This window comes from Hyaena hyaena, unplaced genomic scaffold (assembly GCF_003009895.1).
Source record: "Hyaena hyaena isolate Hyena2069 unplaced genomic scaffold, ASM300989v1 scaffold_1138, whole genome shotgun sequence".
Classification (NCBI taxonomy): domain Eukaryota; kingdom Metazoa; phylum Chordata; class Mammalia; order Carnivora; family Hyaenidae; genus Hyaena; species Hyaena hyaena.
Window position 1 is genome coordinate 331,668 of NW_024081772.1, and position 25,783 is coordinate 357,450.

At 38.0% G+C, this 25,783-nt stretch overlaps 1 protein-coding gene across 1 annotated transcript in view; it reads left to right on the plus strand.

Moving 5' to 3' along the window:
- Positions 1-24,581, plus strand: part of TFAP2D (transcription factor AP-2 delta) — a 58,981-nt gene extending 34,400 nt beyond the window's left edge. Inside the window, exons 7-8 of the mRNA XM_039222490.1 lie at positions 4,038-4,151; positions 24,254-24,581. Coding sequence (XP_039078421.1) covers positions 4,038-4,151; positions 24,254-24,473 — 334 coding nt within the window. The 3' untranslated portion in view covers positions 24,474-24,581. The remainder of the gene's footprint in view (positions 1-4,037; positions 4,152-24,253) is intronic.
- The last annotated feature ends 1,202 nt before the right edge of the window (positions 24,582-25,783 follow it).

Genomic DNA, 25,783 nt, shown 5'->3' on the forward strand with positions numbered 1-25,783 from the left:
TTTAATGTTTATTTATTTGAGAGAGAGAGAATGAGAGTGGGGATGGGGCAGAGAGAGAGGGGGAACAGAGACTCTGAAGTGGGCTCTGTGCTGACAGCAAAGAGCTCAATGTTGGGTTCGAACTCACAAACCATGAGATCTTGACCTGAGTCCAAGTCAGACACTTAACAGACTGAGCCACCCAAGCACCCCTCATCATATATATTCTAAGACCTTCACTCCCTAACCTGGAGAAATCCTTCTTCTTCTTTTTCTTTTTTTAAACATTTTTATTTCTGTTTGAGAGACAGAGAGAGACAGAGCACAAGTGGATGAGGGACAGAGAGAGAGGGAGACACAGAATTGGAAGCAGGGTCCCCTCGAACCCACGAACCCTGAGATTATGACCTGAGTTGGATGCTTAACCAAATGAGCGCCCCAGGCACCCCAAGAGAAATCCTTCTCCTTGTCCTCATTCCCCCAAGAATGGTTCCATAGCTGCCCACCCCTACCACCTGCAGCAATGCCACCATTAACATTTGAAATATAAGTTCTCGTTTTCTTGAGAGTTCCCATAACTCTGTTTAAATGTTTGTGCATTCAAACCAATGTGGAGATTTCATTTTCACAGAAGTTCAGTGTTAGAGGCTCTTGTGGGGATTAGGAGAAGTACTTTCATATTTGTTAAAGTAATGCTGAGATGTCTATTTTAGAGTAGTGGATTCTTTTTTTATGATTTTTGGTTTCATACAATATTGCAAAAACATGTACTTTCCTTTGACCCTTCTGCCCATAGCTGGACATTTGCAAACCATTAAATATCAAGCAAGAATTGAGTTCAGTAATTCCAATTACCTTATTTTATGTAAGTGTAAAGAGGCCATAAGCATCTAGAAATTAGGAGATAGACTGTATAATTTTTTTGTCTTTTTGGTTGTTTATATCCATCTCAACTTCCTATTAGACAATGTGAAATGAGAATTAAAGAATCAGAGAAATGCAGTCATAGCAAGCGTACACAAAACAAGTAGTCATCAATAGAAGCAGGTTAGTTAAGGGATGTGTAGGAATAACATGCCTTTCCTGCAATGCATGGAATTGTTCTGTGTTCTGAGCAGTTTCTCATTTTCCAAAGGTAACTCATTGGACATTTTCAATTAAAATGCTCAATGTTGAAATGCTCAACTACATGGACGTTCATTACATTCTAGTTAACTCACCTTTGTTCACAAGACCATGACAACTGCATCAAAAATACATATGAAATTCAAAATATTCAGATAAGAGATCAATAGCTGATCTGCATTGTTGGATTGGCTTATATGTTTCTTTTTTACTTCTATGAATGAACAAATTCAGTCACATTTAATTATGTTGCCAACTGTACAGTTATATGAAGGGCCCACTGACTAACGGTCTAGTCTCCTAATTCCTCTTAATTTCTGTGTTTTGTTGATTAGCCAAATATTTTGGTGTAATTAGACAATTATATATAAGAGGGGTAGAAACTGAATTAGACAATTTTTTAATTCAAAAATGTACCGGAAAAAATATTTGATTCATGGAAAAACACAATTTAAACTTCTTCACTGAATTTATAACTAAATATGCTTAACATTTGATCTGCATTAGGGTAAAGCAGAATTGTTAACAAGTTTTAATTGTTACCATCACAATAGTCGTCAAAAGGAGAAACATAGAACTTGAAATTCAGACATCAACTTAAAAATTATGTCCTTAAGGACAGTGACGTAAGTGATAAAGTTAGAATTTATGATTCACCAAAGATCATCTTGTGTTACATAATTCATAATGTGACATTTTGTTTTGAGAAGTATTTCTTATTGTAGCTTTATAAATAAAATTTTAAATAAGGATGAAACTAGTCATAAAAATAATAGCCCCATAACTGTCATAATGAGATGATGATCATAATTGCCTAAGGGGGGTCTACAAAATTGTCATCTGTCTTTAAGTCGAGAAGCTGTCCTAAGTCAGTGCGTTAAACAGCAGAATCACATACCAGAGGTTGAGAATTCTGGAACTTCTCCCGATACAGCTTCCTGTGTGGCGTAGCTGAATTGCTCAGCATGAGTTAAATTTTTCCACCCTCTGCCTCTTCATTTCTTCATCGACTTTCAGTTTATTGTAATTTGCTGTAATGTTTCTATGGTAAGGAAGTTAATTTACCAACTTATAAATTAATTTATTCAATTATCCAAATAATTCCTAAATCCTACCATAAGAACTAAAGTAATGTTTCAACCTTTATTTTAGTTTTTAAATATAATTTAATCTGATATAAAATTAAATACTAATCTTTAAACAATTCCAGTATTTTTTTGTAGTAATGGATCATACTGATCATCTACCACATAGTAATTTCCATTGCCGGTCTATGAAATGATAGCATGAGTCTGCATTTAAAATTTTAGTTAGAAATTTCCTAAAAATAAAGCTAATACAAAGCATAACAGATCATGATGCCCCACTAAATGGCATCATTTGATGCCACCGACAGGCATCAAATACTTAGTCTAAATTGCTACTCATCCATTTGAACATAAGCAATACTCTTGACAGTCAGTCAACTAGGTCTAACTCAGAACAGAAAAAGGGAGAAGTTCAGATCAAGTATTCTCAATGAATGTATATGCATGCAATTGTTAAAAGCATGCATTTAGATGATGTATCGCAGAGATTCAACTAAAACATTTGCTGGAGGATATGGAGGATCTTGTTTAATTTAGAGCAAATAAGAGCTAGCTCTCTTTTTTGTTTGTTTTTCCTCTCCTTATGACCCCTTTTACTTTCAGCTGTGTTCAAAATGAAAAAGGCAAATTCTATGAAATAACAAAATATGAAAATAATGCTGGCAATAAACCTGAGGATTATTGTTCATAAAAAAAAATCACAAATGATCTTTAGAAAAAATTTTAGGCATCTAATAATAAAACTCCACTGGTTACAAGACATTTTATCACTTTTTGGTAGTTATTTGTTCATGACACAAATGCTTTGGTGAGGAATTATTGGCTGGGTCCATGAAGGGACATTCACTTGGAATAATTTGACTCTTTTGTACTTGTCTTTGGCTACATTGGTAATTACAGTCAGAGCCAACGGTTTGATTTTATGACTGTCCGTGGAAACCCAGATGAAAAGAATTAATCGCTATCTCATTATCCCTTGAATATGGAGTAGCATAACTTTAGATGTTGTATTCTTTTGAGAAATTCCTTGGTCGTCCTTTACTTTATTCTTCAGCTACTGTGTTAATCCAATGTTTTGTTGTTGTTGTTGTTGTTTAAAAACTGTTTTCTTCATATTTTTTGCTTCTTTAGAATTACAGCATTTCGATTATGGATCACAAAGGCTTTTCTGTTATTTGACATACTCACGAATGTGGTAATTAAAACTGAAACTAGGGACCAGAAATCACAATTGTTTAATGTTAAGAAAAGCAGCAGGAAAATGCAATTAAGAGTACCTTTTGCAAGAAACCATCTTACATGGTGGATAGCAATCATTTCTGTGAGGCTAGTGGGCTGAATTGTGACAAATAAATATGTACTTTAAATATTAAAATATAATACTTGGTTCACAGGAGTCTGAATTATCATGAAATACTGGGAAACAGGATTTTCCAAAGTCTGCTTGAGTCATGGCTCTCTGAAAGAAGCCTATATAACTTGACTTAAACTTGTTTAGAAAGGTGATATCCCCTCCAAACATCATATTTTAATTGTAAAAAAAGCAATGATTAAGTGTGATCCTTTCATATAGGTTTTTCCTTAATCTATGAATAGTCACCTTAAAAATGAACACTGGTTTTGTCAGTTACTCATGGGCTGTGTCACGTCAAAAGTTTTACAATCGTCCTTTAGTGCTTGAGTGCAGAACCTCATCTATGTGTTGTAGATGGAACTTTGGAGGTTGCTTTATGGAAGTTTATCTAGTCCTCTTTTAAATGGGAAAACAAGCCTTTTGTAAGATATCACAGGATGAAGTTAAAGCCCATGTTGAGTTCAATTTCATTGTTGAATCTTTTATTCTAGACAAATTTGTAAAGAATTCCAGGACCTCTTGAGCCAAGATAGATCACCACTGGGGTCCTCCAGACCCACTCCGATCCTAGACCTTGACATCCAGAGACACTTAACACATTTCAGGTAAGACTGGTTTTCCAGTTTCCTCAGATTCTTTTTAAATTGTTAAACCATCTTTATGAACCCAGGCATTTTTACATTCATATCATAGTGCCGTTTAGAGATATCACTTATATATTTATATAGTGACTGACTGAATCTTTTGAAATTGCAAACATCTAAGATCAAATTATAAAAAAAACTAACACATGAAGCAGTTTAGATCAGAAAATCTAGTGTCTGTGCGATCTTCAGGAAATTCTGACTTTGAAAGTGAACACTATTGTTTCAAATAATAGTACTTTTGAATGAGGCTTCTGAAATCATTTAAATAGTTCTTTATCTTGGTGAGGCACATTGTTGAATGGACAGATGATATGACACAAATTAATGGGATATCATACACTGATATTACAGGCGTGTGTTAATTTCTGCCCAATTAGAAATTGCAAATGGTTCTTAAATTAGATCACACAAGTTTATTTTAAAGCTTCTGGAATGTGTTACTGAAAGCATATCCAAATTTTATTTTCTGAGATTCTTTGGAAGAGAATAGAATTTTTTTCTGGATATTTATGCTCTAGATGCAATGTGGAAAGGAATATATTAATTACTCGGATAATTTCCAGTTTTAAGACTCTAAAATTCTAATGCCTTACATGATATTTCTCATCAGTGTAAAAAACCACTTTATCCTCTTTTAGTTATTATCATTTAGTTTAAAAAACAATGCTAACAAAAGACTATTACACATTAAATTTTAAAATGTTTTCAGTACCTCTCACTGATTATACTGCTGTTGAGGAAGATACTCCATTATATATAAAAATGTGATTTAAATGAGTTGGAATTTTATCTGCAACATCAGAGGTTTTATATAGAATATCTTATTTTGTATAATGCCACAAGTCTCCTCAAGATGTAATAGATACATCTTTGAAGACTAAACTTAGGGTTTACCTTCTAAAAATGCACCACATGTACTAAACATATATTTTATGGGACTTTTTCTTACCACTCAGTTGGGTTACTGAAAGTGAATGTGATAAAACTGGTAGAAATGACAATGCCCAGAAGTTAAGAGAAAAAGGCTTTGGAGTAGAACGGTCTTCAAATCCAGACCCTGATACCCGTGAGCTGCGTTGTTTTGGGGTAACATGCGTTCTTTCCAAGCCTTGATTTCCCTAGCTTTAAATGGAATAAGAGCAGCAGCGTGGATGGAACTGGAAGGTATTATGCTGAGTGAAATAAGTCAGTCAGAGAAAGACAGATATCATATGTTTTCACTCATACATGGATCTTGAGAAACTTAACAGAAGACCATATGGGAGGAGAAGGGGAAAATAGTTTCAAACAGAGAGGGATAGAGACAAACCACAATAGACTCTTCAATACAGAGAAGAAACTGAGGGTGAATGGAGGGGTGGGGGAGATGTAAAATGGGTGATGAACACTGCGGAGAGCACTTGTTGGGATGAGCACTGGGTGTTGCGTGTAAACCAATTTGACAATAAATTATCTTAAATACAGTACAAAAAAAAAATAAATGAAATAAGAACCCTGCATTATATGGTGGTAGTGAGCTAAAGTGAGCTAATGATTATAGATATGGGTGCCAGGCTGGCTCAGTTGGTAGAGCATGCAACTCTTGATTTTGGGCTCATGAGTTCATGTTGGGTATAGAGCTTACTTTAAAAATAATGAAATAAAATAAAATAATGAATATAAAGTCAGCATTTAGTAATTAATGTACTGTTTACCACTGATCCAGGCTTAAAAGGTATGGTTTGCTCCACTATCATATCCATACAGATACATTTTTTCATTTTTTTAAGTTTATTTATTTATTTTGAGAGAGAGAGACTGGGGAAGGGGCAGAAAGAGAGAGGGGGTTACAGAGAATCCCAAGCAGGCTCCACACTGTCAGCTCGGAGCCTGAGGCAGGGCTTGAACCCGCAAACCCTGAGATCATGACCTGAGCTGAAATCAAGAGTCAGAAAGTTAACCAACCGAGTCACTCTGGTGCCTGAATAATTTTCATATTTTTATTTGTGCACACGCTAAAGATATTTGTAATTTTTATAGAAGTTCAAATTCAGAGCTTAAGAATAATTTTCATACAAATTCAATTCTCAATTTAAGGAAGTTTGTTAAGTTACCAATATACTCTAAAGAAGCACATACTGTTAAAACTTGGACAATTCAGGGGCGCCTGGGTGGCTTAGTCGGTTAAGCATCCGACTTTCGCTTAGGTCATGATCTCGCGGTTCATGGGTTCGAGCCCCGAGTCGGACTCTGTGCTGACTGCCAGCTCAGAGCCTGGAGGCTGTTTCAGTCTGTGACTCCCTCTCTCTCTGACCCTCCCCTGCTCATGCTGTCTCTCTCTCTCTCTCTCTCTCCTAGAAATAAATAAAACATTAAAAAATTAAAAAAAAAAAAACTTGGACAATTCAGATTTCATATCATGGCTACCAGGTTATTTGCAGTTACAGGTGCCACAGCCTTCATCAGACAGTGAACTGTCCTTTTTCAGGCTCAAAGCAAAATATAGCATCAATGTGTAAATTGAATATTAGTGACAGTATGAAATAAATAGACAAACCATTTGTTTACTTAGCATAGGCACAGTCTGCTAGTTTGTTGATACTTTAGTATATTGCCAACTTAATGTCACAGAACTCCTTATAGAAAACTGTCACCTCTAAACTTGAGCTGAATGTTTCCTACATGGGTTTTTGTATGCTCTTATTTACCTTTCCTCAAGCAGACTATGGTAATAAGCTAGTCCGGTGTTGCCCAGGGAAGAGCTAAATATATTGAAAATTCCTCCCCCCATCCTCAGCAAAAAGAAGGCATTATATTTTGAGTGTAAAACTCTCAAGATTATGTATAGCTACAGATTCTCAATCACAATAATTTGAAATGCATAGCCGTACCTTAAAACAATTTAACACCACAGGGTATATCTATTTATACAAGTATCATCTTGTTGTTAACAAAATTAACAATTTTGTTAATATAACTTATATATTGAGTATTTTGTTATCAGAAAGTTGTGATTTCCTATTTCTTTATTTATTGGGAGAAAGAGAGAGAGGGAGAGAAAGAGAGAAAGAGAGAGAAAGAATCCCAAGCAGGCTCAACACTAATAGCGTTCCATCTCACGAATGATGAGGACATGACCTAAGCCAAAATCAAGAGTCACTTAACCAGGTGAGCCCCACAGGTGCTCCTAAGATTTCCTATTTATTGTGCCTTTCTAATATTTGTTAGATTTTTCATTTACTTTGCTTTAACTACATTCTAGATCACTTATTTTGATGAGATCTTGTGATTTCATAATGGAAGGTAGAAGGATAATAGAAATCACTTAACTAAAATTTGCTTTATAGCAAACTTCTTAGATTATATCTTTTTTATTGTGATAAAAAGCACTTAATGTAGGGCTGCCTGGGTGGCTTAGTCCGTTAAGCGTCCGACCTTGGCTCAGGTCATCATCTCTGATTTCATGAGTTCAAGCTCCGCATGGGGCTCTATGCTAACAGCTCAGATCCTGGAGCCTGCTTTGGATTTTGTGTCTCCCTGTCTCTCTGATAGTCTCCCACTCATGCTCTGTCTCTCTCTCTCAAAAATAAATAAACATTAAAAAGTATTTTTTAAAAAGCTCTTATTGTAAGTTTTACCATCTTAACCATTTCTAAATGTATAGTTTAGCAGTGTTAAATATATACACATTGTGGGGTGCCTGGGTGGCTCAGTTGGTTAAGCGTCCAACTTCAGCTCAGGTCATGATCCCCTGGTTCATGGGTTCAAGCCCCGCATTGGGTTCTGTGCTGACAGCTCTGTGCTGGCAGCTCAGAACCTACAGCCTGTTTCGGATTCTGTATCTCCCTCTCTCTCTGTCCCTCCCCACTCATGTTGTATCTCTGTCTCAAAAATAAATAAACTAATATATATATAAAAAAAAAAACACACACACACACACACACACATTGTTGGGCAACAAATCCCCAGGACTTTTTCATTTTGCAAACCTGAAACTTGATAACCATTAAACAATTCCCCATTTCCCCCTCCCCGTAGCCCCTGGCAACTACCATTCTACTTTCTGTCTCTGTGACTTTGACCATTCTAGAAGCCTCATATAAGTGGAATCATACAGTATGTCTTTTTGTGACTAGTTTATTTCACTTAGTATAATGTTCTCAAGGTTCATCTGTGTTGTACTGTGTGTTAAATGTCCTTCCTTTTGAGGCTGAATAATACTCCATTGTATGTATATGCCGCATTTGGCTTATCTATTCATTAATGGATACGTGGGTTACTTCTATCCCTTGGCTATTGTGAATAGTACTGCTATGAATATGGGTATGCAGGGGCACCTGGGTGGCTCATTTGGTTAAGTGTCCGACTTCAGCTCAGGTCATGATCTCATAGTTCATGGGTTTGAGCCCCTCGTTGGGTTCTGTGCTGACAGCTCAGAGCCTGGAGCCTGTTTCAGATTCTGCGTCTCCCTCTCTGACCCTCCTCTGCTCATGCTGTCTTTCTCTCTCTCTCAGAAATAAAAAACGTTTTAAAAAATAAAAAAAGAATATGGGTATGCAAATATCTGTTTGAGATATTGCCTTCAATTCTTTGGGACATAAACCCAGAAGTAGAATTACTATATGATATAGTAATTTTTAATTTATTTTTTATTTTTTGAGAAACTGCCATAGACTAATAATTTATGAGAGAGATTTTATCATACAGGATTAAGCAGAGTACAGGTAATGACCTTGGGTAGTTATGAAAATGCTTTTATCTTTCTATTCAAGGTACTTAGCACACAGAATGTGCCCAATAAATACGTTAATTCTTTCTCACAGTGGCTGCACTGTTTTACATACCTACCAACAGAGCACAAGGGTTCTAATTCCCCCACATCCATGCCAGTACTTATTATTTACTATTTTTGTTTTTGTTTTCGATAGCGGCTATCCTAATGGGTATGAGGTAATGTCTCATTGTGGCTTTGATTTGCATTTCTCTAGTGATGAATATGTGAAGCATCTTTGCATAAGCTTGTTGACCATTTCTGTGTTGTTTTTGGAGACATACCTAGTCAAGTTTTTTGGCCCATTTTTAATCTGGTTATTTGCTTTTTTGTTGTTGATTTGTAGAATTCTTTATATATTCTGGATATTAGCCCTTTTAGACCCATGACTTGCAAATATTTTCTTTCATTCTGTGGTTTGCCTTTTTATTCTGCTGATTGTGTCCTTTGATACACAGAAATTTTTGTGTTGTTCAACTTGCCTGTTTTTACTTTTGTTGCGTGTGCTTTTGCTGTCATACCCAGGAAATCCTTACCAAGTCCAAAGTCATGAAGCTTCTCCCTTATGTTTTCTTCTAAGAGTTTTATTGTTGTAGGTCTTATGTTTGGTTAGGTCTTTGATCCACTTTGAGTTAATTTTTGTACATGGTATAAGGTAAGTGGCCAACTTCACTTTTTTGCATGTCTTAAACTATGTCCTTTTAAACAAAAGATACATGATTGACATTTCCAATTAAAACCCAACTTGAAATCTCCCAGTTTAGACCAAGTTTAAATGTATACATATATTTTTATACTGTGCATTTATTAAAAGAAACCTCAATAGACTAGCTTAATAGGACAGTAAAGGTCAGCTTGCTGCCTGACCCTGTAAAAGACTTCATGCTTTTTAAGTATAGCCCTTAAACCTGATTTCACAGCACAGTCTTTCTTGGAGCTTTTTAAAAATCTCAAGGACACAAGCACATTTTAAATTATCTAATTTGGGGCACCTGGGTGGCTCAGTTGGTTAAGCGTCCGGCTTCGGCTCCAGTCACGATCTCACAGTTCGTGGGTTCGAGCCCTGCATTGGGCTCTGTACTGACAACTATATCAGAGCCTGGAGCCTGTTGTAGATTCTGTATCTCCCACTCTCTCTGACCCTCCCCTGCTCACGCTGCCTCTCTCTCTCTCTCTCTCTCTCTCTCTCTCAGAAATAAATTTTTTTAAAAATTAAAAAAATAAAAGATCTAACTTAATAGGTCAAGTCTAGCATTGGACTTGGACCTCTAGGTCATTTGCAGAACTCTGAAGTTGATTCTGATAGTTAGACATCTTTAAGAAACAGAGCCCTAGGATGTTTCTAGACTATTAGCTTTTTTTTTTTTTTTTAACATTGGAAGAAGAACAATTCTGGTTCATTTTAAAGATGACACTGAGAGTTATATAAAGCTCTATATTGTATACTAACGTATTAAAAGGATCCTACATTTATTGTACTGCTAATAATCTCGGTAAAAATATGTCAGCATAGAATGTGTCTCTTTTGTAATTTTCTACTGACAGTGGTAACTTTAATTTTGATAAGAGCGTAAGCTCAAGAGAAAAATGGATTGGAAAGGAGGCATAACACATTTAACTTTGAAAATAGTCCATTGGCAGTCTGATTTTCTACTGTTTTTGCTGAGTTCTGGGTGGAAAAGAAGTAAGGAGACAGCATGATTGAATAGGCATAGAGAATGCTCTAATTAGTAACATCAATTTGTGCTGCTATTTTACTTGGTCAAAATATTGTTCCCAATGCAGACCACTTGAATTACACCTTACAGGGTGGCTGATTGAGAACTGTGGCTTACTTTCAGCACATTGAATGTGTCTAGGTAAAGCTAGGGAATGATCTGACCTTATAAAGCACAGATAACTACTTCCAGTTTTCTGTGGTAGTTGACATATTAGTGTGCTCTGAGAAACTATAGCAGTGACCCTTCTCCAAATCCATAGCCTGGAAAGCTGCTTGTTTCCATCAAAATGACAGGAGTCAGGTTTATTTATTATTTATAATTTACTGAGTACCATCAAAAGTGTGGAGAAGACAGCAGATACCATTACACCCACTGGAAGGGTAAGAGAATTGATTGATATCTGCAGAAGAGCCTGCAAATACAGTTTCCAGGAACAGTGGTGGCAATTAGACAGAGGTGGCATTGGGCCTCGTGGACTGAACACGCTCAGTGTAGACAGAAACCCAGGTGCCCAATTTTCTGCAGTAGTAGGAATTCCCCTCTTTGCAATCTCAGGAAATCTTAGCAACTTTTCCCTTCTTTGTCTCTTACATTTTCATAATTGCCTTGAATCTAAAGTCCAGCAAAAGCATGTCTGACAACATAAATAAGGGGACGAAGTTAGACTATCTTTAACGCTCAATTCAGAAAGAGCAGACTATTGGAAAAATGAGGAAATTTTCTTTCTCAGCAGCCACCTTGGGAACCTGAAATTTAATTGTTTCTTGTATTTTGCTGTGGTAATGGCCAGTGGTACACAGATTGGGACTAAAAGATTGTCACATTCTTTGGGAACTTGTATTGTGGAAGAAAATTACTTACAAAGACTTTTGATATATGAGAGATTTTATAGTGAAGGATTAAGCACAGTGCAGATAATTACCTGCGGTGATTAGGAAAGGCTTTCATCTATCTATCCATAGTACTTAGCACATAGTATATACCCAATAAATATGTTAATCAAGGTAGATTATGATAATATCTCTATTAGGTCTTGGATGTATTCTCCACTGGTTTATTCCCAGGGCCCTGGTGTTTTAATTGAACCATGGGCTGGGGAAGTGAAATGATCAATGTGCTTAATTCTTCTGTTTGAGTCAAAAAATGTATTGGCATCACACCTTCTTAAAAATAGACCTTTCTACTACTCCCATGGTTCCTGGAAAGAAGAAATACAGTAGCAGCTAACTGTATTATTTGCTGGTGATTACATTTTCTTCATTGATTCTCAGGGTTGGGAGGCCCCTTACATTTCCCACTCTCTCTCCACATGTGGACGTTCTCTCCAACAGCCTTGTCAGGTTGGCACCCACTCCGGGCTTAAAAACTTTCAATGATAGACTGCTCTTTTATTACCTAGGCACTCCTTCTGTCTCTGACAACTCTATTTGAAGCGCTTTCCTTCCATGGAGGAAACATCTGTCTCCCTGACGTCCCACTCCCTGGGGGCCCTTCCAGAGTCAGTTTAGTTCTGTTTCCCTCCCAATTTCTAAAGACAGCTCTGGTGTCTGAGTTTTCTCTTTCTGGGCTGTTCATCTCCCTTTTGCTTTAGTGTTCCACATATGACACATGACATGAATTCCAGTCAGCTCAACTATCTGCTCCACAACACACTCAAGAGAGGATGTGTGTCTCTACTTAAACATGATACGTTTGGTTTTTGGAGAAAAACTCCGAAAGTGTGTATGTTTCGTTTCTTGTTTTTATTTTCTCATGGGGGGGGGGGTTGTGAGTGAGTGGGGGGGGATCGAAAAGTGGTGGGGAAGGTAATCAGCAGTGAACGATTTTATTAATCTTGTGAAAGCATTCTTGCATGTCACAAGAGAAACGAAGGCATTTCAATTAAATCTCTAATCTCAAAAAAGAAAACACCATGAAATATATTATACTACTAGGCTGGGCATTTAAGAAGTTAAATTATTAAGCCTCCTTCAGGAAGTTCTGCCAGTTCAAGGGGCCTTCCAGGACCATTTTATTTAAGAATATTCAAAATAATGAGGGGCGCCTGTGTGGCTCAATCGGTTGAGTGTCTGAGGTCATGATCTCGCTCCTCATGGGTTCAAGCCCCGCATGGAGCTCTGTGCTGATACATCAGAGCCTGAAGCCTGCTTCAGATTCTGTGTCTCCCTCTCTTTCTGCCCTTCCCCTGCTTGCATTCTCTCTCTCTCTCTCTCTCTCTCTCATATAAAATATAAAAAATTTAATTAAAATAAGAATATTCTAAATAATGGGCCCAAATTGTGAAGAAAAAAAGTCCTATATTTCCCAAACTTAAGCTCCTTTATGTAAGGTTGAAATTAATCTTTAAAACTTAAACTTCAAAAAAGTAAATACCATTCCCACATTGAAAGCAACACATAACTGTAAGTGGTCATCTTTTATTCACTGGGTAAATAGGGACAATTTCTATTTACATAAGATTTAAAATAGTCTCCTTTGAAGTAAAATTTTCACTAGTAAAAATGTACAGTAAAAATAAAACAGGCAACAGTTTCACTTCCATAGCAGACGAGTGGAACCATGATGAACTTCTTGTATGAACCTACAGTAAATAACTTACATTCACTTAATATTAGGCAAGAAATTTAAATCAGTTGCCAATATTTATCTTACTTCACAAGTTGCATGGCAACAAAGCAAATGCTGCAGGAGATACACATAAAAAAGCATCCCTTGAAGGTCACTTGATGACAACTTAATGGATTTTTAGGGTCAGAACATAGGAGACTAGTAATTCAAACAACAGAAACTCAAAGCAACTGATTCTTTTTTAATTAAAAAATTTTTTATGTTCACTTATTCTTGAGAAAGAGAGAGTGACAGAGCACAAGCAGGGAAGGGGGACATGGGGATACAGAATCTGAAGTAGGCTCCAGGCTCCCAGCTGTCAGCACAGAGCCCAATGTGGGGCTCAAACCCATGAACTGCAAGATCTTGACCTGAGCTGAAGTCCTACGCTCAACCAACTGAGCCACCCAGGTGCCGCCAGAGGCAATTGTTTCTAACATCAAGTCGCAAACCTGGCCCTGTAAAAACAACAGTGAGAATAATTGCCTGGGGAGTGCATAGTTGGTGGAGAAATTGGGTAAGTTGTTATTTAAATAATTTCTATCTTTTTGGAGCTCTCAATTTGGGGAGAGTCTGGGGAGACAGTACAGGATTGTGGGAAGCACTCAGGATGGGTTCTAGAGACCTAACTTGGTCTCATCTTGTTTCCAGTTGACAGTAAGGTTTTAGAGGAGACATTTTACCAGGCTGCCCTCTCAATGTTCATCTATAAATTGATACATTTCAGCTGGATGATCTCTACATCTCTATAGTTCATTCTCTACCAATGATCTTTTACCCTATTCTCCATTTCCTGATCCCTGTTAAATTATTATTCATGTTGCGTTCCCATATGATCTCATTTTTTTTCTTTTTATTTTCAGAAACTTGTTCATTTTAAAAATTTGGCAATTGAATAAAATTCATCTAAGAAAGCACAAGAGCCCAAAGCTTAGCATTTCCATTCCTTTATTCTAAATAGAAAATATGAATTGCCTGATAGAAATATAAGGAGATGGTTAATTTATTCCTACAAGCTCTATTCCTATATGAAAAAATAGGGTGCAGATGTCAAAAATGTCTTCACCTTCAAGGAGTTGACTAGAATGTGATTGACTTGGGTCTTTCGTGATGCGTATGCAATGATTATATCCTTAACCTCCTTTGCTAATGAGCTGGATTGAAGTAAAATGGAATCATAAGGACTCAATCCCCTTTGGGACGTGAGTAAGTGGCTGAGAAGAGCAGGAAGAATGATACCTTAGGATGGTAGATGGGCAACACATCTCCCAGTCTGGCAGAGATTCAGGGCAGTCATAAATACCCTTCTCCAAAGTGAGTTTTACAGAACACTAGCCTCATGAGATGCTCCATCAAAGTGTCTCATGGCCAAGTGCTTTATGGTTCAGGAAACCCTGCCTATTATACTCACCTTGAAGTATGCCAGTTAGACATTAGCATATCAAAAGTTCCCAGAACCCTTTTTGAATGGAAGAAATGCTTGGCCCCTTGTTTCCAAAACGTGATCACAGGAAGGTTTTTTCTGAGAATAACTACATCTCATGAAACTCAGGTTCTACAGATGTTCTTGGGGAAAATGCTAAGTTCTTCATTCTCTTTTTCTGGGAAGGATAGCAGACATGGTAGTTAGGTGTTAATTCTTGGCCCTGGGGGGGGATATACCCAGCTCCCTGATTGCATTTAATTTGAATAGGTACCATTTAAAAAATACTGGCGTTTTGGACCCATCCCAAACTAATTACATCAGGATCTCTGGAGTGGGACCCACACATTGGTACCTTTTAAGAAGATCCCCGGGTGACTTTGGGAACTGTATCTGGGGTTGAGAACCACCAGCTGAAGGAAGCACAGAACATTTGTGAGTGCTGTCAAGGCCTTGCTAATGAGTACATTTCAGTAATTTCTCACTACCAGAGAACTACATACCTTAAATATGTACCTCAGTTAAACTCCATTTTGGGGCACCTGGGTGGCTCAGTCAGTTGGGGGTCTGACTTCTGCTCAGGTCATGATCTCACAGCTCATGGGTTTGAGCACCGCGTCGGGCTCTGTGCTGATTGCCGGCTTGGAGCCTGGAGCCTGTTTTGGGTACTGTGTCTCCCTCTCTCTCTGACCCTCCCCTGCTCATGGTGTCTCTCTCTCTTTCTCTCAGAAGAAAAAAAAAACAAAAAAATTTTAAAACCCAGCAACTCCATTTTAAAAGCACTTAGGGCTGTGGGACAATATATGTAGAAAATAAGCTCAATCAGACAGTTTCTCTCTTCCTCTATATTCATAACCAGTTAGGCTCCCAAGTATAGATGCCATCAGGTTTTGGGAGAATAAGCCAGGCTACTTTCCTCTGGGTAAGATCTCTGTCCATGGCCTATATTCAGGGTCTGTGGTGCTTCAGAGAGATGAAGAGCCTTACCCTCACAGCCCTGAAAAGAAGTTAGTTTTGCAGAAAAGACCCACAATCCTTTGCTGGTGCTCTCCAGGGGCTGGTTCCCAACCTCCTGCCTTCACGACTGTTCTCAGGAGTGGAAGAAGGCATTTTTCTGGCTGTCACCTAAAACTGTAGTGGGGAGTACGGACTGAGCCTCAGGCTACATTTGGACCTAAGCCTGCAGAAGCTGAATAATCCAAGAAGGAAAAAGAAGGAGGTTTATCTTCCCTTTAAATCTTGCTGTCTGCATGCCTCCAGAGGCCAAAAAAAACCCCAGAAACAGGTTGGTGACAGTGGCATCTCTATGCAGTTTGGGAAATCAAAGATCTATGATAGCAAACACCCATTAGAATGATGCAACATAACAAAATAATGAGAATAATAATCCAGACTGTTTCGACCTTTACATACAGTGAAAGAAGTGGAGGAAGAAAAGTTTGCTTGTCAGACATTTTCCAGGTAGAAAGTTGGAATTTGACAAAATGAAATTTGCTTTTACTCTAATTACCTGAATGATGATGGTGGGTGGTTTTCTCTTGATTCACCATCTGCTAGTGTGTAGCATAATAGTATCTATCATATCCATCTTTTTGTGTCCTGCAAGAAAGCTAAAAAAAAATCCATCCATGGTCGTCAGACACACCTGAGTGACTCAGTCTTCAGTGGCTTAGTACTCATGACCTAGTACTCATGAGGCTTCCATTTTCTTTTCAATATATTTTTTTAAACTTTTTTTTTTATTAAGTAGGTGCCACACCCAATGTGGGGCTTGAATTCAGGACCTAGACATCAAAAGTAGCGTGTCAGGCCCCCCACCTTTTCAATATATTTTAAGTCAGTATTTGCTTGCTTTTTGGAAAGGATGGGCTGAATCCTAGGTCCAACTGTTGCCAAGATGGGAAGAATTCACGGGAAGATTCCATAGGAGTTTTCTGTAGGCTATGTTTTTACAAATTGCTGTAGTGTTTAAATTAGTTTAGACAAATCAGTTAAAGTAATGATAAAGTATTTCTGAAGGACAGCTAGAACAATATGGAAACAGCTTTGTAACAGTTCTTTGGCCTACAACAAATCTAGTGGAATGTAAACCATATTTACTTAGATTAAGGAAAGTAAAATAGCTCTTCTTCCTCAGGTAGTTATCTATTGAGAATCTTATATTAATTTATAGTCCAAGTATGCACTGAAGCTTTGGAAATTTTCATGATAAACATGTAAGGCCTTAGCCACAAGCAAAAAAAATGCAGTTACCTGGAGATCGTAAGGTGTGAAGAGAAGTTTGTGAAATTTCTATTACATGGAAAGTTCTTGATAGGTTCTCATCAATAATGTCAGGTAGTTTATAAGTATAAACACTGAGTTAAAGATAGACTGTTCCCAACATCTTATCAGCAAATTCACACAGGGAAGAAGAAGAAAGGATTCTAATTTATTCTCTTCCAAATAGCAATTTCTTCTTTCTAACCCGTTTTTTTTAATTTTTAAAAAAATGTTTATTCATTTTTGAGAGAGAGAAAGAGAGAGAGACAGAGAGTGAGCAGGAGAGAGGCACAGAGAGGGAGATATAGAAACCAAAGCAAGGCTCCAGGCTCTGAGCTGTCAGCACAGAGCCCCATGTGGGACTCGAACTCACAAACCATTAGATCATGACCTGAGCCAGTCATTTGCTTACCTGACTGAGCCACCCAGGCACCCCTTCCCATCTGCTATTATTACCTCTTGCATTTCTGTCTCAATTTCTTCATTTTTAACCCTACTAAAAGAGAATAGAGTTTGAATGGTTGCAATACATTTTTCCCTTAAAAAGTTAAAGTCTATCATCAGTGGAGCTTATTCAAATCAAGCCCATTGGCCAAGAAGAGATTAGGATGACACCTAATAAAAATACCAAAAGCAGAATAAGTCCACAGGTACACAAGCACACACAGACATACTCCCTCCCTAGAAAGGGCGATTCTACCCTGTGGTATCCCTCCAATCGCTGAAATGTGAACATACCCTAATGCTCGGGGGAATGTCCAAAGTAGAACATTACCTTTTGGATCCAGCATAGTTACTATCTTCCTGAGCTGAGTCAATTTGAAAAGATAGTTTATGTTGCAGAAAGATGCTCTTGAGCATGTTAATTGGGGGGATCTCGCAGAATAGGATTTTTTAAAACCATGAATAAATTAAGAAAATGACTCTTAAATAGAAGTTACATTTTCTCTAATGTCAGGTGCCATAAACTATACCAGTCTGGATTTTCTCAGCAGGTAATTGTATTGCTCACAGTCAGTTGTCAGAACCTTCCTGCTCCTCAGTGTGAAATTAGTAATAGGAAAATGAAATCAATGAGCTGAAATCTATCTAGTTGACAGAGGGGGCGGGGAGATAGTTGAAGGTAAATATAGCTTGCAAACCTGACTAGCTGTGATCCAAACCTCAAATTCTGAGCCTTGCATTTTAATTTAGACTTACTGATTTAGTGAGCCTTTTTCTAAGAATTGCTCTTGGGGCATATCTCTCTGTCAGTGTACTGCAAGTGGATATATTTCCTTTAATCTCCCCTAAATTTCACACCATTAATTTTGGCCCACCCACTACACTTTTTACCACATTAAGGTATTTTAAAATTTTGGTTCCATTACCCAATGTAGGAATTTTCCTCTGTTTTAAAGCCAGCACTTAAATCTATGATGCCTTCAATCACATTGTCAATTAACATGGCAAGCAGAGGGCGATGAATGGGAGCATCTTGCAGAACTCGACTGAAAACATCCTTCAAGGTTGACAAATGCCCTCAGTCTACACTTTGGGCATCAATATCCAACCAGCTGTGAGTCTATCTAAGTTGCCTTCACCTGGCTCACTTGCCCCTTTCCTTATTTGGGGGAGATTTTGTCATGCTTTGCTAAAATTCTATAGTAAAGTGCATGGTTAGTCCTTTAATAACACTTTTATTTTAAAAAATATACAGTTATGGGGTGCCTGGGTGGCTCAGTCGGTTAAGCGTCCGACTTCGGCTCAGGTCAGATCTCACAGATCGTGGGTTCGAGCCCCGCATCAGGCTGTAGGCTGACAGCTCAGAGCCTGGAGCCTGTTTCAGTCTGTGTCTCCCTCTCTCTCTGCCCCTCCCCCACTCACGCTATGTCTCTCTCTGTCTCAAAATGAATAAACTATAAAAAAAAATTTAAAATAAAAAAAATATATATATACAGTTATTGGGGCATCTGGCTGGCTCAGCCAGTGGAGCAGGTACCTCTTAATCTCAGGGTTGTGAATTCAAGCCCCTGTGGGTTGAGATTACTCGACAATTTTAAAACATCTTTTAAAAAAGACAATTATTTTATTGGGCTCTCTACTGAACTCATGCAGCACTTCTGTGGTCATTTCCCTTTTTAAAATATTAATACTACAGAATTGTAATAATCCATCGTGTGAACAAAGTGTGATAAACCCATTCAATGGAATACTTAACCAGCAACAAAAAAATAATCTATTGATAAACACACATTCATTTTGGATAAATCTCAAAATTATTGTGCAAAGTGAAAAGAGCTAGTATAACAGTCTATAGACTTTATTCTTTGGTTTATATGACAGTTGGGGAAAAGTAAAACCTATAGGGATGGAAATTAGAACACTGATTCCCAGGAGATGGAGGGGAAGAGGGGGATATTGACTGAAAAGGAACATGAGAAAACATTTTGGGTAATTGTAGTAGTTACACAACTGTACGAGTTCATCAAAATTCAACAGACTGTATACCTGAAAAGGATAATATTATCCTATGTAAATTTAACCTCAATGTACCTGATTTTTTAAAAGATATTTTTAATGTTTGTTTCAGTTTTGAGAGAGAGAAAGAAACAGAGACCGAGCTGGAGAGGGGCAGAGAGAGAGGGAGACACAGAATCAGAATCAGGCTCCAGGCTCTGAGCTGACAGCACAGAGCGCCATACAGGGCTTGAACCCATGAGCAGTGAGATCATGACCTCAGCCGAAGTCAGATGCTTAACCGACTGAGCCCCCCAGGCGCCCCTCAATGTATCTGATTTTTTAAATGTCTCATTACAAGAAACTTGTTAAAGGAGTTAAATGTAATCTAATAAGGTAGAACTTCTGAATTCTATCTTTTTTTCCCTTGCTTTGATTATTTTTTAAAAATTATTTTTAGGCTTATTTATTTATTTTGAGAGAGTTTCAGCAGGGGAGAGTCAGAGAGAAAGAGAGACAGAATCCCAAGCAGGCTCTGCACCATCAGCACTGATGCACGCTGTGGGGCCCAAACTCAGGAACCATGCAATCATGACCTGAGCCGAGATAAAGAGTCCGAGGCTAATGGACTGTGCCACCCAGGTGCCCCAGCCCTTGCTTTGATTATTAAGGCAGGTTACTCTGTTCCATTTCACACCTCGTCTACAATCTTTCAGGAATTTTCAAAGATTACCTAACAACTCCAGGTCTCAAAAGGGGGGGCCTCCATTCCTTATATCATTGCCAGTTTTAAAGATTAAACTCTTTGAAAAGAAAGCAAAGTACCTTACTTACCATTTAATCTTTCTTATGCTGACATAGCACTGTGTCCCCTCCAAACCTTGGGCCTTTTTTGGCAGTGTTCCTCTTCCTCATTCTTGGAACAGAACTTTAAACTACACCCTACCACCCTGAGCTTTAGAGACTCCCACATGAAATCAGGGAAACGTTAGTCTTCTGTGAAGTCGATCATTCCAGCCACTGAGGTACCCACCCCCTTCTCTCCGCTGGGGCTGCTGCCTCAGGGGGTCACTAGGACCCACTCTGCTGACAGTGGGCAGTGTCAGAAAGAGTACAGGTTGATGATAGTAGTGTCCCATCTCAGCCTTGTTTGTTTTTTGTTGCTATTTGTTTGCGGGTTTTTTTTATTTTGACAAGTCTTCGTATTTTTTTTTTAAGATTAGACTATAACTTTTGATTACCAATTTGTAGTAAGAGCTCAAACCACAAATTTTTAGAGATACAGATAACATCTTATTTGCCATTACATTAAGATCTAGTGTACGTTGGGGTGCCTGGATGGCTCAGTTGGTTAAGTGTCCGACTCTGGATTTCAGCTCATGTAATGATCTCCCAGTCTTGGGATGAAGCCCCATGTCCCGCTCAGTGCAGATCCTGCTTGGGATTCTCTCTGTCTCCCTCTCTCTCTGCCCCTTCTCCACTTGTGTGCTTTCCCTCCCTCTCTCTCTCTTTTTCTCTATCTTTCTCTCTCTCAAAATAAAGAAATAAGCTTAAAAAAAGGTCTAGTGTACTTTGATTACCACTTGGGCTCTAAGGTCACCAATATGGCTCCCAGCCCTCCTCCTCACTTTGGTGATGGACATCTTACCCTCACCCTGTCTGTTGTCTTCCCATGGTCTTTCCAGGCTCTAGTTCTAAAATTTTGGGAGTATGTTACTCCCTTCTTCTCAAAATTCTCCTTATATCCTCTTATAACTTTGGCAATTGTCTATCCTTTGGAAAAAACAAATCTTCTATTTCTTAATCAAAAGACCAGGAGACTATCACATGTTTTTCAATATCATCCAAGGAGCTTTGATGGGAGGATGGACTTTGGATCAGCTGAGGAGAAGAAGGAGGGCAAATAAAGGTGCCCAAGTAGGAATGGCCATCACAGGTTTGGGGATAGAAAAGATTAGAGCCTGAGATAAGCCTATCAAAAATAAAGAACTAGAACACATGATCACGAAGGGCGGAGAAAGGAGGCCTGAGAAATGCAAATATGGTATGAAATCTGATGCTGTGTTTGTATCATCTGCCACTTCCAGCAAAAATGTTTAAAATGTGGCATGAAGATGACACATTGAGCATAGCGCTGGTTGTCTCTTTCACTTGTCTTGTTCGGGAGGAGAAACTTTTTGATGAATCTGAATTTAGAAGAACTTTTAAATTTTGACTACCTACTTCAAGCCATCATGGCAACTGGGTAACCCAGGTAGTAATATTTGCTTATGAAATGCTCTCTGAGATTAATCTGATGAAAATGTATGCAAATGCCAAGTATAACTTTAATATTAAGTCTGTGGCTGAAAAATGTTCTTTTCCAAAGGCAAAAATTGATCTCTGGTGAAAAAGATTTTGGAGATTTGACTGCAGAGATTTGACTAACAGATAACCTTAGTTTATTTTCTGTCTAGGGCTGAAAGTCAGCCTTATCCTTTCTGTTTTTACTTTTATTTTTATGTAGATTCTACATTATTCCTCTTCTCCTTTCTGTATGTCACTATGAATGAAATATATACCTATTTTTCTGGGGTGGTTGAGGCTAACAGAATAGCATGATGTTTTCAGAAATTTCTTTTAATCATCCTGCGATTTCACACTTTTTTGTGTGTGCTATTCTAATACAACATTACATTACTTAAAATATTTGGATTTATAAGCCTCACTGAAAGCTGCTGGAATAGAAGCTATGTTTTGTACTTATTATCCTATGCAGTCTTCCCTGTATGTTTTTTGATGCGCAGGTAATGTTAAATGAAAGAAATGAACACAATTTACATACAATTTTCCATGTTGAAAGATAATATTTCAAACAGTTACTTTTCTTTAAGTTTGATTTACTTCTTTATTAAAGCCTCATTAACATACCATGTTATATTAGTTCCGGGTGTACAACACAAGTCATTCTTTTTCTCATGTTGAAAATTCCACAAGCAATTTTAGGCTCCTCTACTGAGCTCAATGGTCTTTCAATTTCCATAGTCTTCTGTCCATATCCTGGGATTAAAGAAGAGCACCCTAAGCTTTAGTACCTGTGACCTGAAGCTTAGGGTTAGAAAGAATCTTGCAGATTTCCTAGTCAGACTGTTGTCATCTTACAAAGCTAAATAACTTCCTCCAGATCACAAAGTGCCTAAAGTCAGAGCCTGTGTGAAGGCTTGGCACACGTGGTTCTCAGTGCAGGACAAAGATGACAACGAATCCTGCCAATGATCTGTTGCATATTATAGAAGCAAGAAAGGCCATCAGCCAAGAAAGGAGACCATCTTAAAAACCGTTCATCATGGTGACAACTTTTCTCCATATTTACATAGGCCTATCCACTTTGTTCTTGAGTTTTAAAAACCTTGATCTTAGACAGAAAAGTGAGTAAGAAGAATTATCATCTTCCAGGCCTACAAGTCTGATAATATCTCTCAGACTCCCTGGTAAATATTAAAGCATATGGATTCCCTTCCCATTGTCTCATTGAGAAATGGAGCTGAAGTTGGTTTTCCCAGTCAGCAATGCAAGATACTATAGCAAATATATGCAGATGTTTGAACTCAAAGTTTGAGAAACTAAGCTAAAACTGCCTATAGAATGTGATTTCTCAAAAAACAAGAACAAAAACAACAAAGAGTAAAACATACCCACAGCATGAGAAGAACATAAGAACAAGAGGTAATCCAGAATGGTAGATTTCTCTGGCAAATTACTTAACTTCTCTGGGAATTACTTCATCAGTAAAATGGAAATAATAATACCTCATTTTAGTATTGTTTCCAGGATTATATAAGGTGATACAGAATGAATCACCTGGCATAGATTCAGAGCTCAAATATTGGCTATTAACTTTAATATTTAACCTAGTGAAACTAAATTCTGCATACTCTGCCATAGATAAAGAGGGCAGTTACCACCAAGAGAACGTGGCACTATAGAGGCAAATAAAATTCATCCAGTGGTACAAAGAGCTCTAAACAGGAATAAAGCATGAGAATAGAGGCAATTTGTAACCAGAGCCAAACATTTAGACATTAATGGATGGCTTCACTCAGTTATTTTTGTGGACGCAGCCATGATTAATTTTTCCACCACTCCAATCAATTCCATTTATTGTCCAGACTCCCTGACAGATCTTAAAGTATATGTATTCCCTTCCAGTTATCTCACTGAGAAATAGAGCTGAAGTCAGTTTTCCTACTAGCAATGCAAGATACTGTAGCAAAGATATGCAGATACTTGAACTATGATGATGTCTTATATTTCAAATTCTGGCGTGCATGGTTGTCTAAGCACTGACTAGTCCTATCTCCTGAATAAATGAAGTCTGAAGAGTTTTTAGTTTTTTTTTTTTTTTAAATCTTTATTTATTTACTCTTGAGAGAGAGAGAGAGTGGCAAAGGGGCAGCAAGAGAGAGAATCCCAAGCAGACTTCATGCTGTCAGCATGGAGCCAGTCATGGGCTGGAACTCACAAACCATGAGATCAACATGAGATGAAATCAGGAATCGGACACTTAGCCAACTGAGCCACCCGAGGACTCCATTTTTGGTTTTGTAATGAGATGGAGAATCAGAGCTAAATCATGTGTTAAATACCTAGACTTGCTAATCATTAATGACAAGTCTATCGATGATAAATCTTCTAAATGCACCTTGAATTTCTTACGGTCAAAAGAAATACATTTACTTGTGTTCTACCTTTCATAATGGTTGACACTATATAAGAACACAATAAATGGCTGTTTAATTGAATGTTCTGGATTAAGTGGCTGTTTTATATCATGCTGTAAGTTGTTCATTTCTTTTTCCCTACCACTTCTTATTTGCAGTTTGATCACTCATGGCTTTGGGACTCCAGCAATATGTGCAGCCCTCAGCACCTTCCAAACAGTCCTCAGTGAAATGCTGAACTACTTGGAAAAACACACTACCCACAAAAATGGTGGAGCGGCGGATTCTGGCCAAGGACATGCCAACTCGGAGAAAGCCCCCCTGCGGAAAACTTCAGAGGCTGCTGTGAAAGAGGGCAAAACAGAAAAGACAGACTAGCTGCATCAAACAGAATCTATTTCTAGAGAGTCTTGCTGCTGATATTTTTTCTAATATATATATCATTGAGGGTGATTAATCTTCAGTGGACCAAATCTCTACCCTCTCCCAACCCTCCATAAAAAACAAAAATGGAAATGAAAAATGAAACAAAAAGGACAAAACCCCCCAAAAAAAGAAAAAAAAGGAAAACAGCAGTGTAACCGTGTGATGAAATTGTCACTTTTTAATTTTATGTTATGATAAACTCTTTTTGTGCACGTAATTTATTGTTCCGGATTATATACATCACAGTTTTTAAGCACTTCTGGACTCTGGAGAGGCAGCACATGCTTTTTCACATCTAACTGATGCACTTTCTTATCCAACTATGTAGTTAGGGATTAGAAAGCATGACCAACTGGAATCCACCACCAGTGCTTACAGCTCCAGTCTTTCTTCACTTAATTCCCTGGTAACAGAAGAGTGCCTCTTTCCATTAAATAGACCAGTCTGGCAATCAATCCATCAATAAATGCTTTGGGAACTGAAAAGGGCAGTCATGAATCTTTGTACTGGGAATTGACAGCAATTCTAAAATGTTGGTCACCCCACTTCACATATATTTTGGTTAAGCCCACTTAACTACCAGTGCCTTGGTGGTATTTCAAAATTCCAGAAAACTCTGCCCTTTTTATGTATGACCATTCCCACCCCACCCTAAGATCTACCCCCACTCCATAACTAAGAAGAGACAGCATAATATTGAAGAGATAAGAAATGAACTCTTCTTTTCTTTGCATCCCCAGCCTAACAGTTCAAGGAAGCAGACTGCACTTAGTGGCTCGGGGCAGGATGGCTACAGGAAACGGTAGCTTTGCCACTCTTGGGCTCCTGAAGGGAATCAGTGGTATTGTGTTGCCTGGAAAAGCGTGGAAATAGGAAAAGTGATGTTTCCAGGAATCCTTGCCCCTCAGAGACAAGAGAAGAACCCAGGGGACTAGTAGAGGCCCCCTTAAGCGGTGGTGGCCAATGATTGTATGGTTAAAATATGAGCCGTTCTTTTTCTACCTTTGTGCTTCTTCTACATGCCTGATGGCTGTGTTCTAAACCTTTAGAGGCACAGAAGCATTCGGGTCTGTGTTCAATAAAGAAAACAAAACCAGAATGATCAGAGAAGACTTTTGCTTTTAAGATGCTTCCTTTTTTATAGCTTGTTCTTGTACCTTCCTTGTCCTTTAGTTAAGACTCTGAAAATGAGGTTCCTGGCTGCAAAGGCCAGGGGCTAATTGAACGAAAGTTTGGTCCATTTAAACCTGAACGTGTCAAGA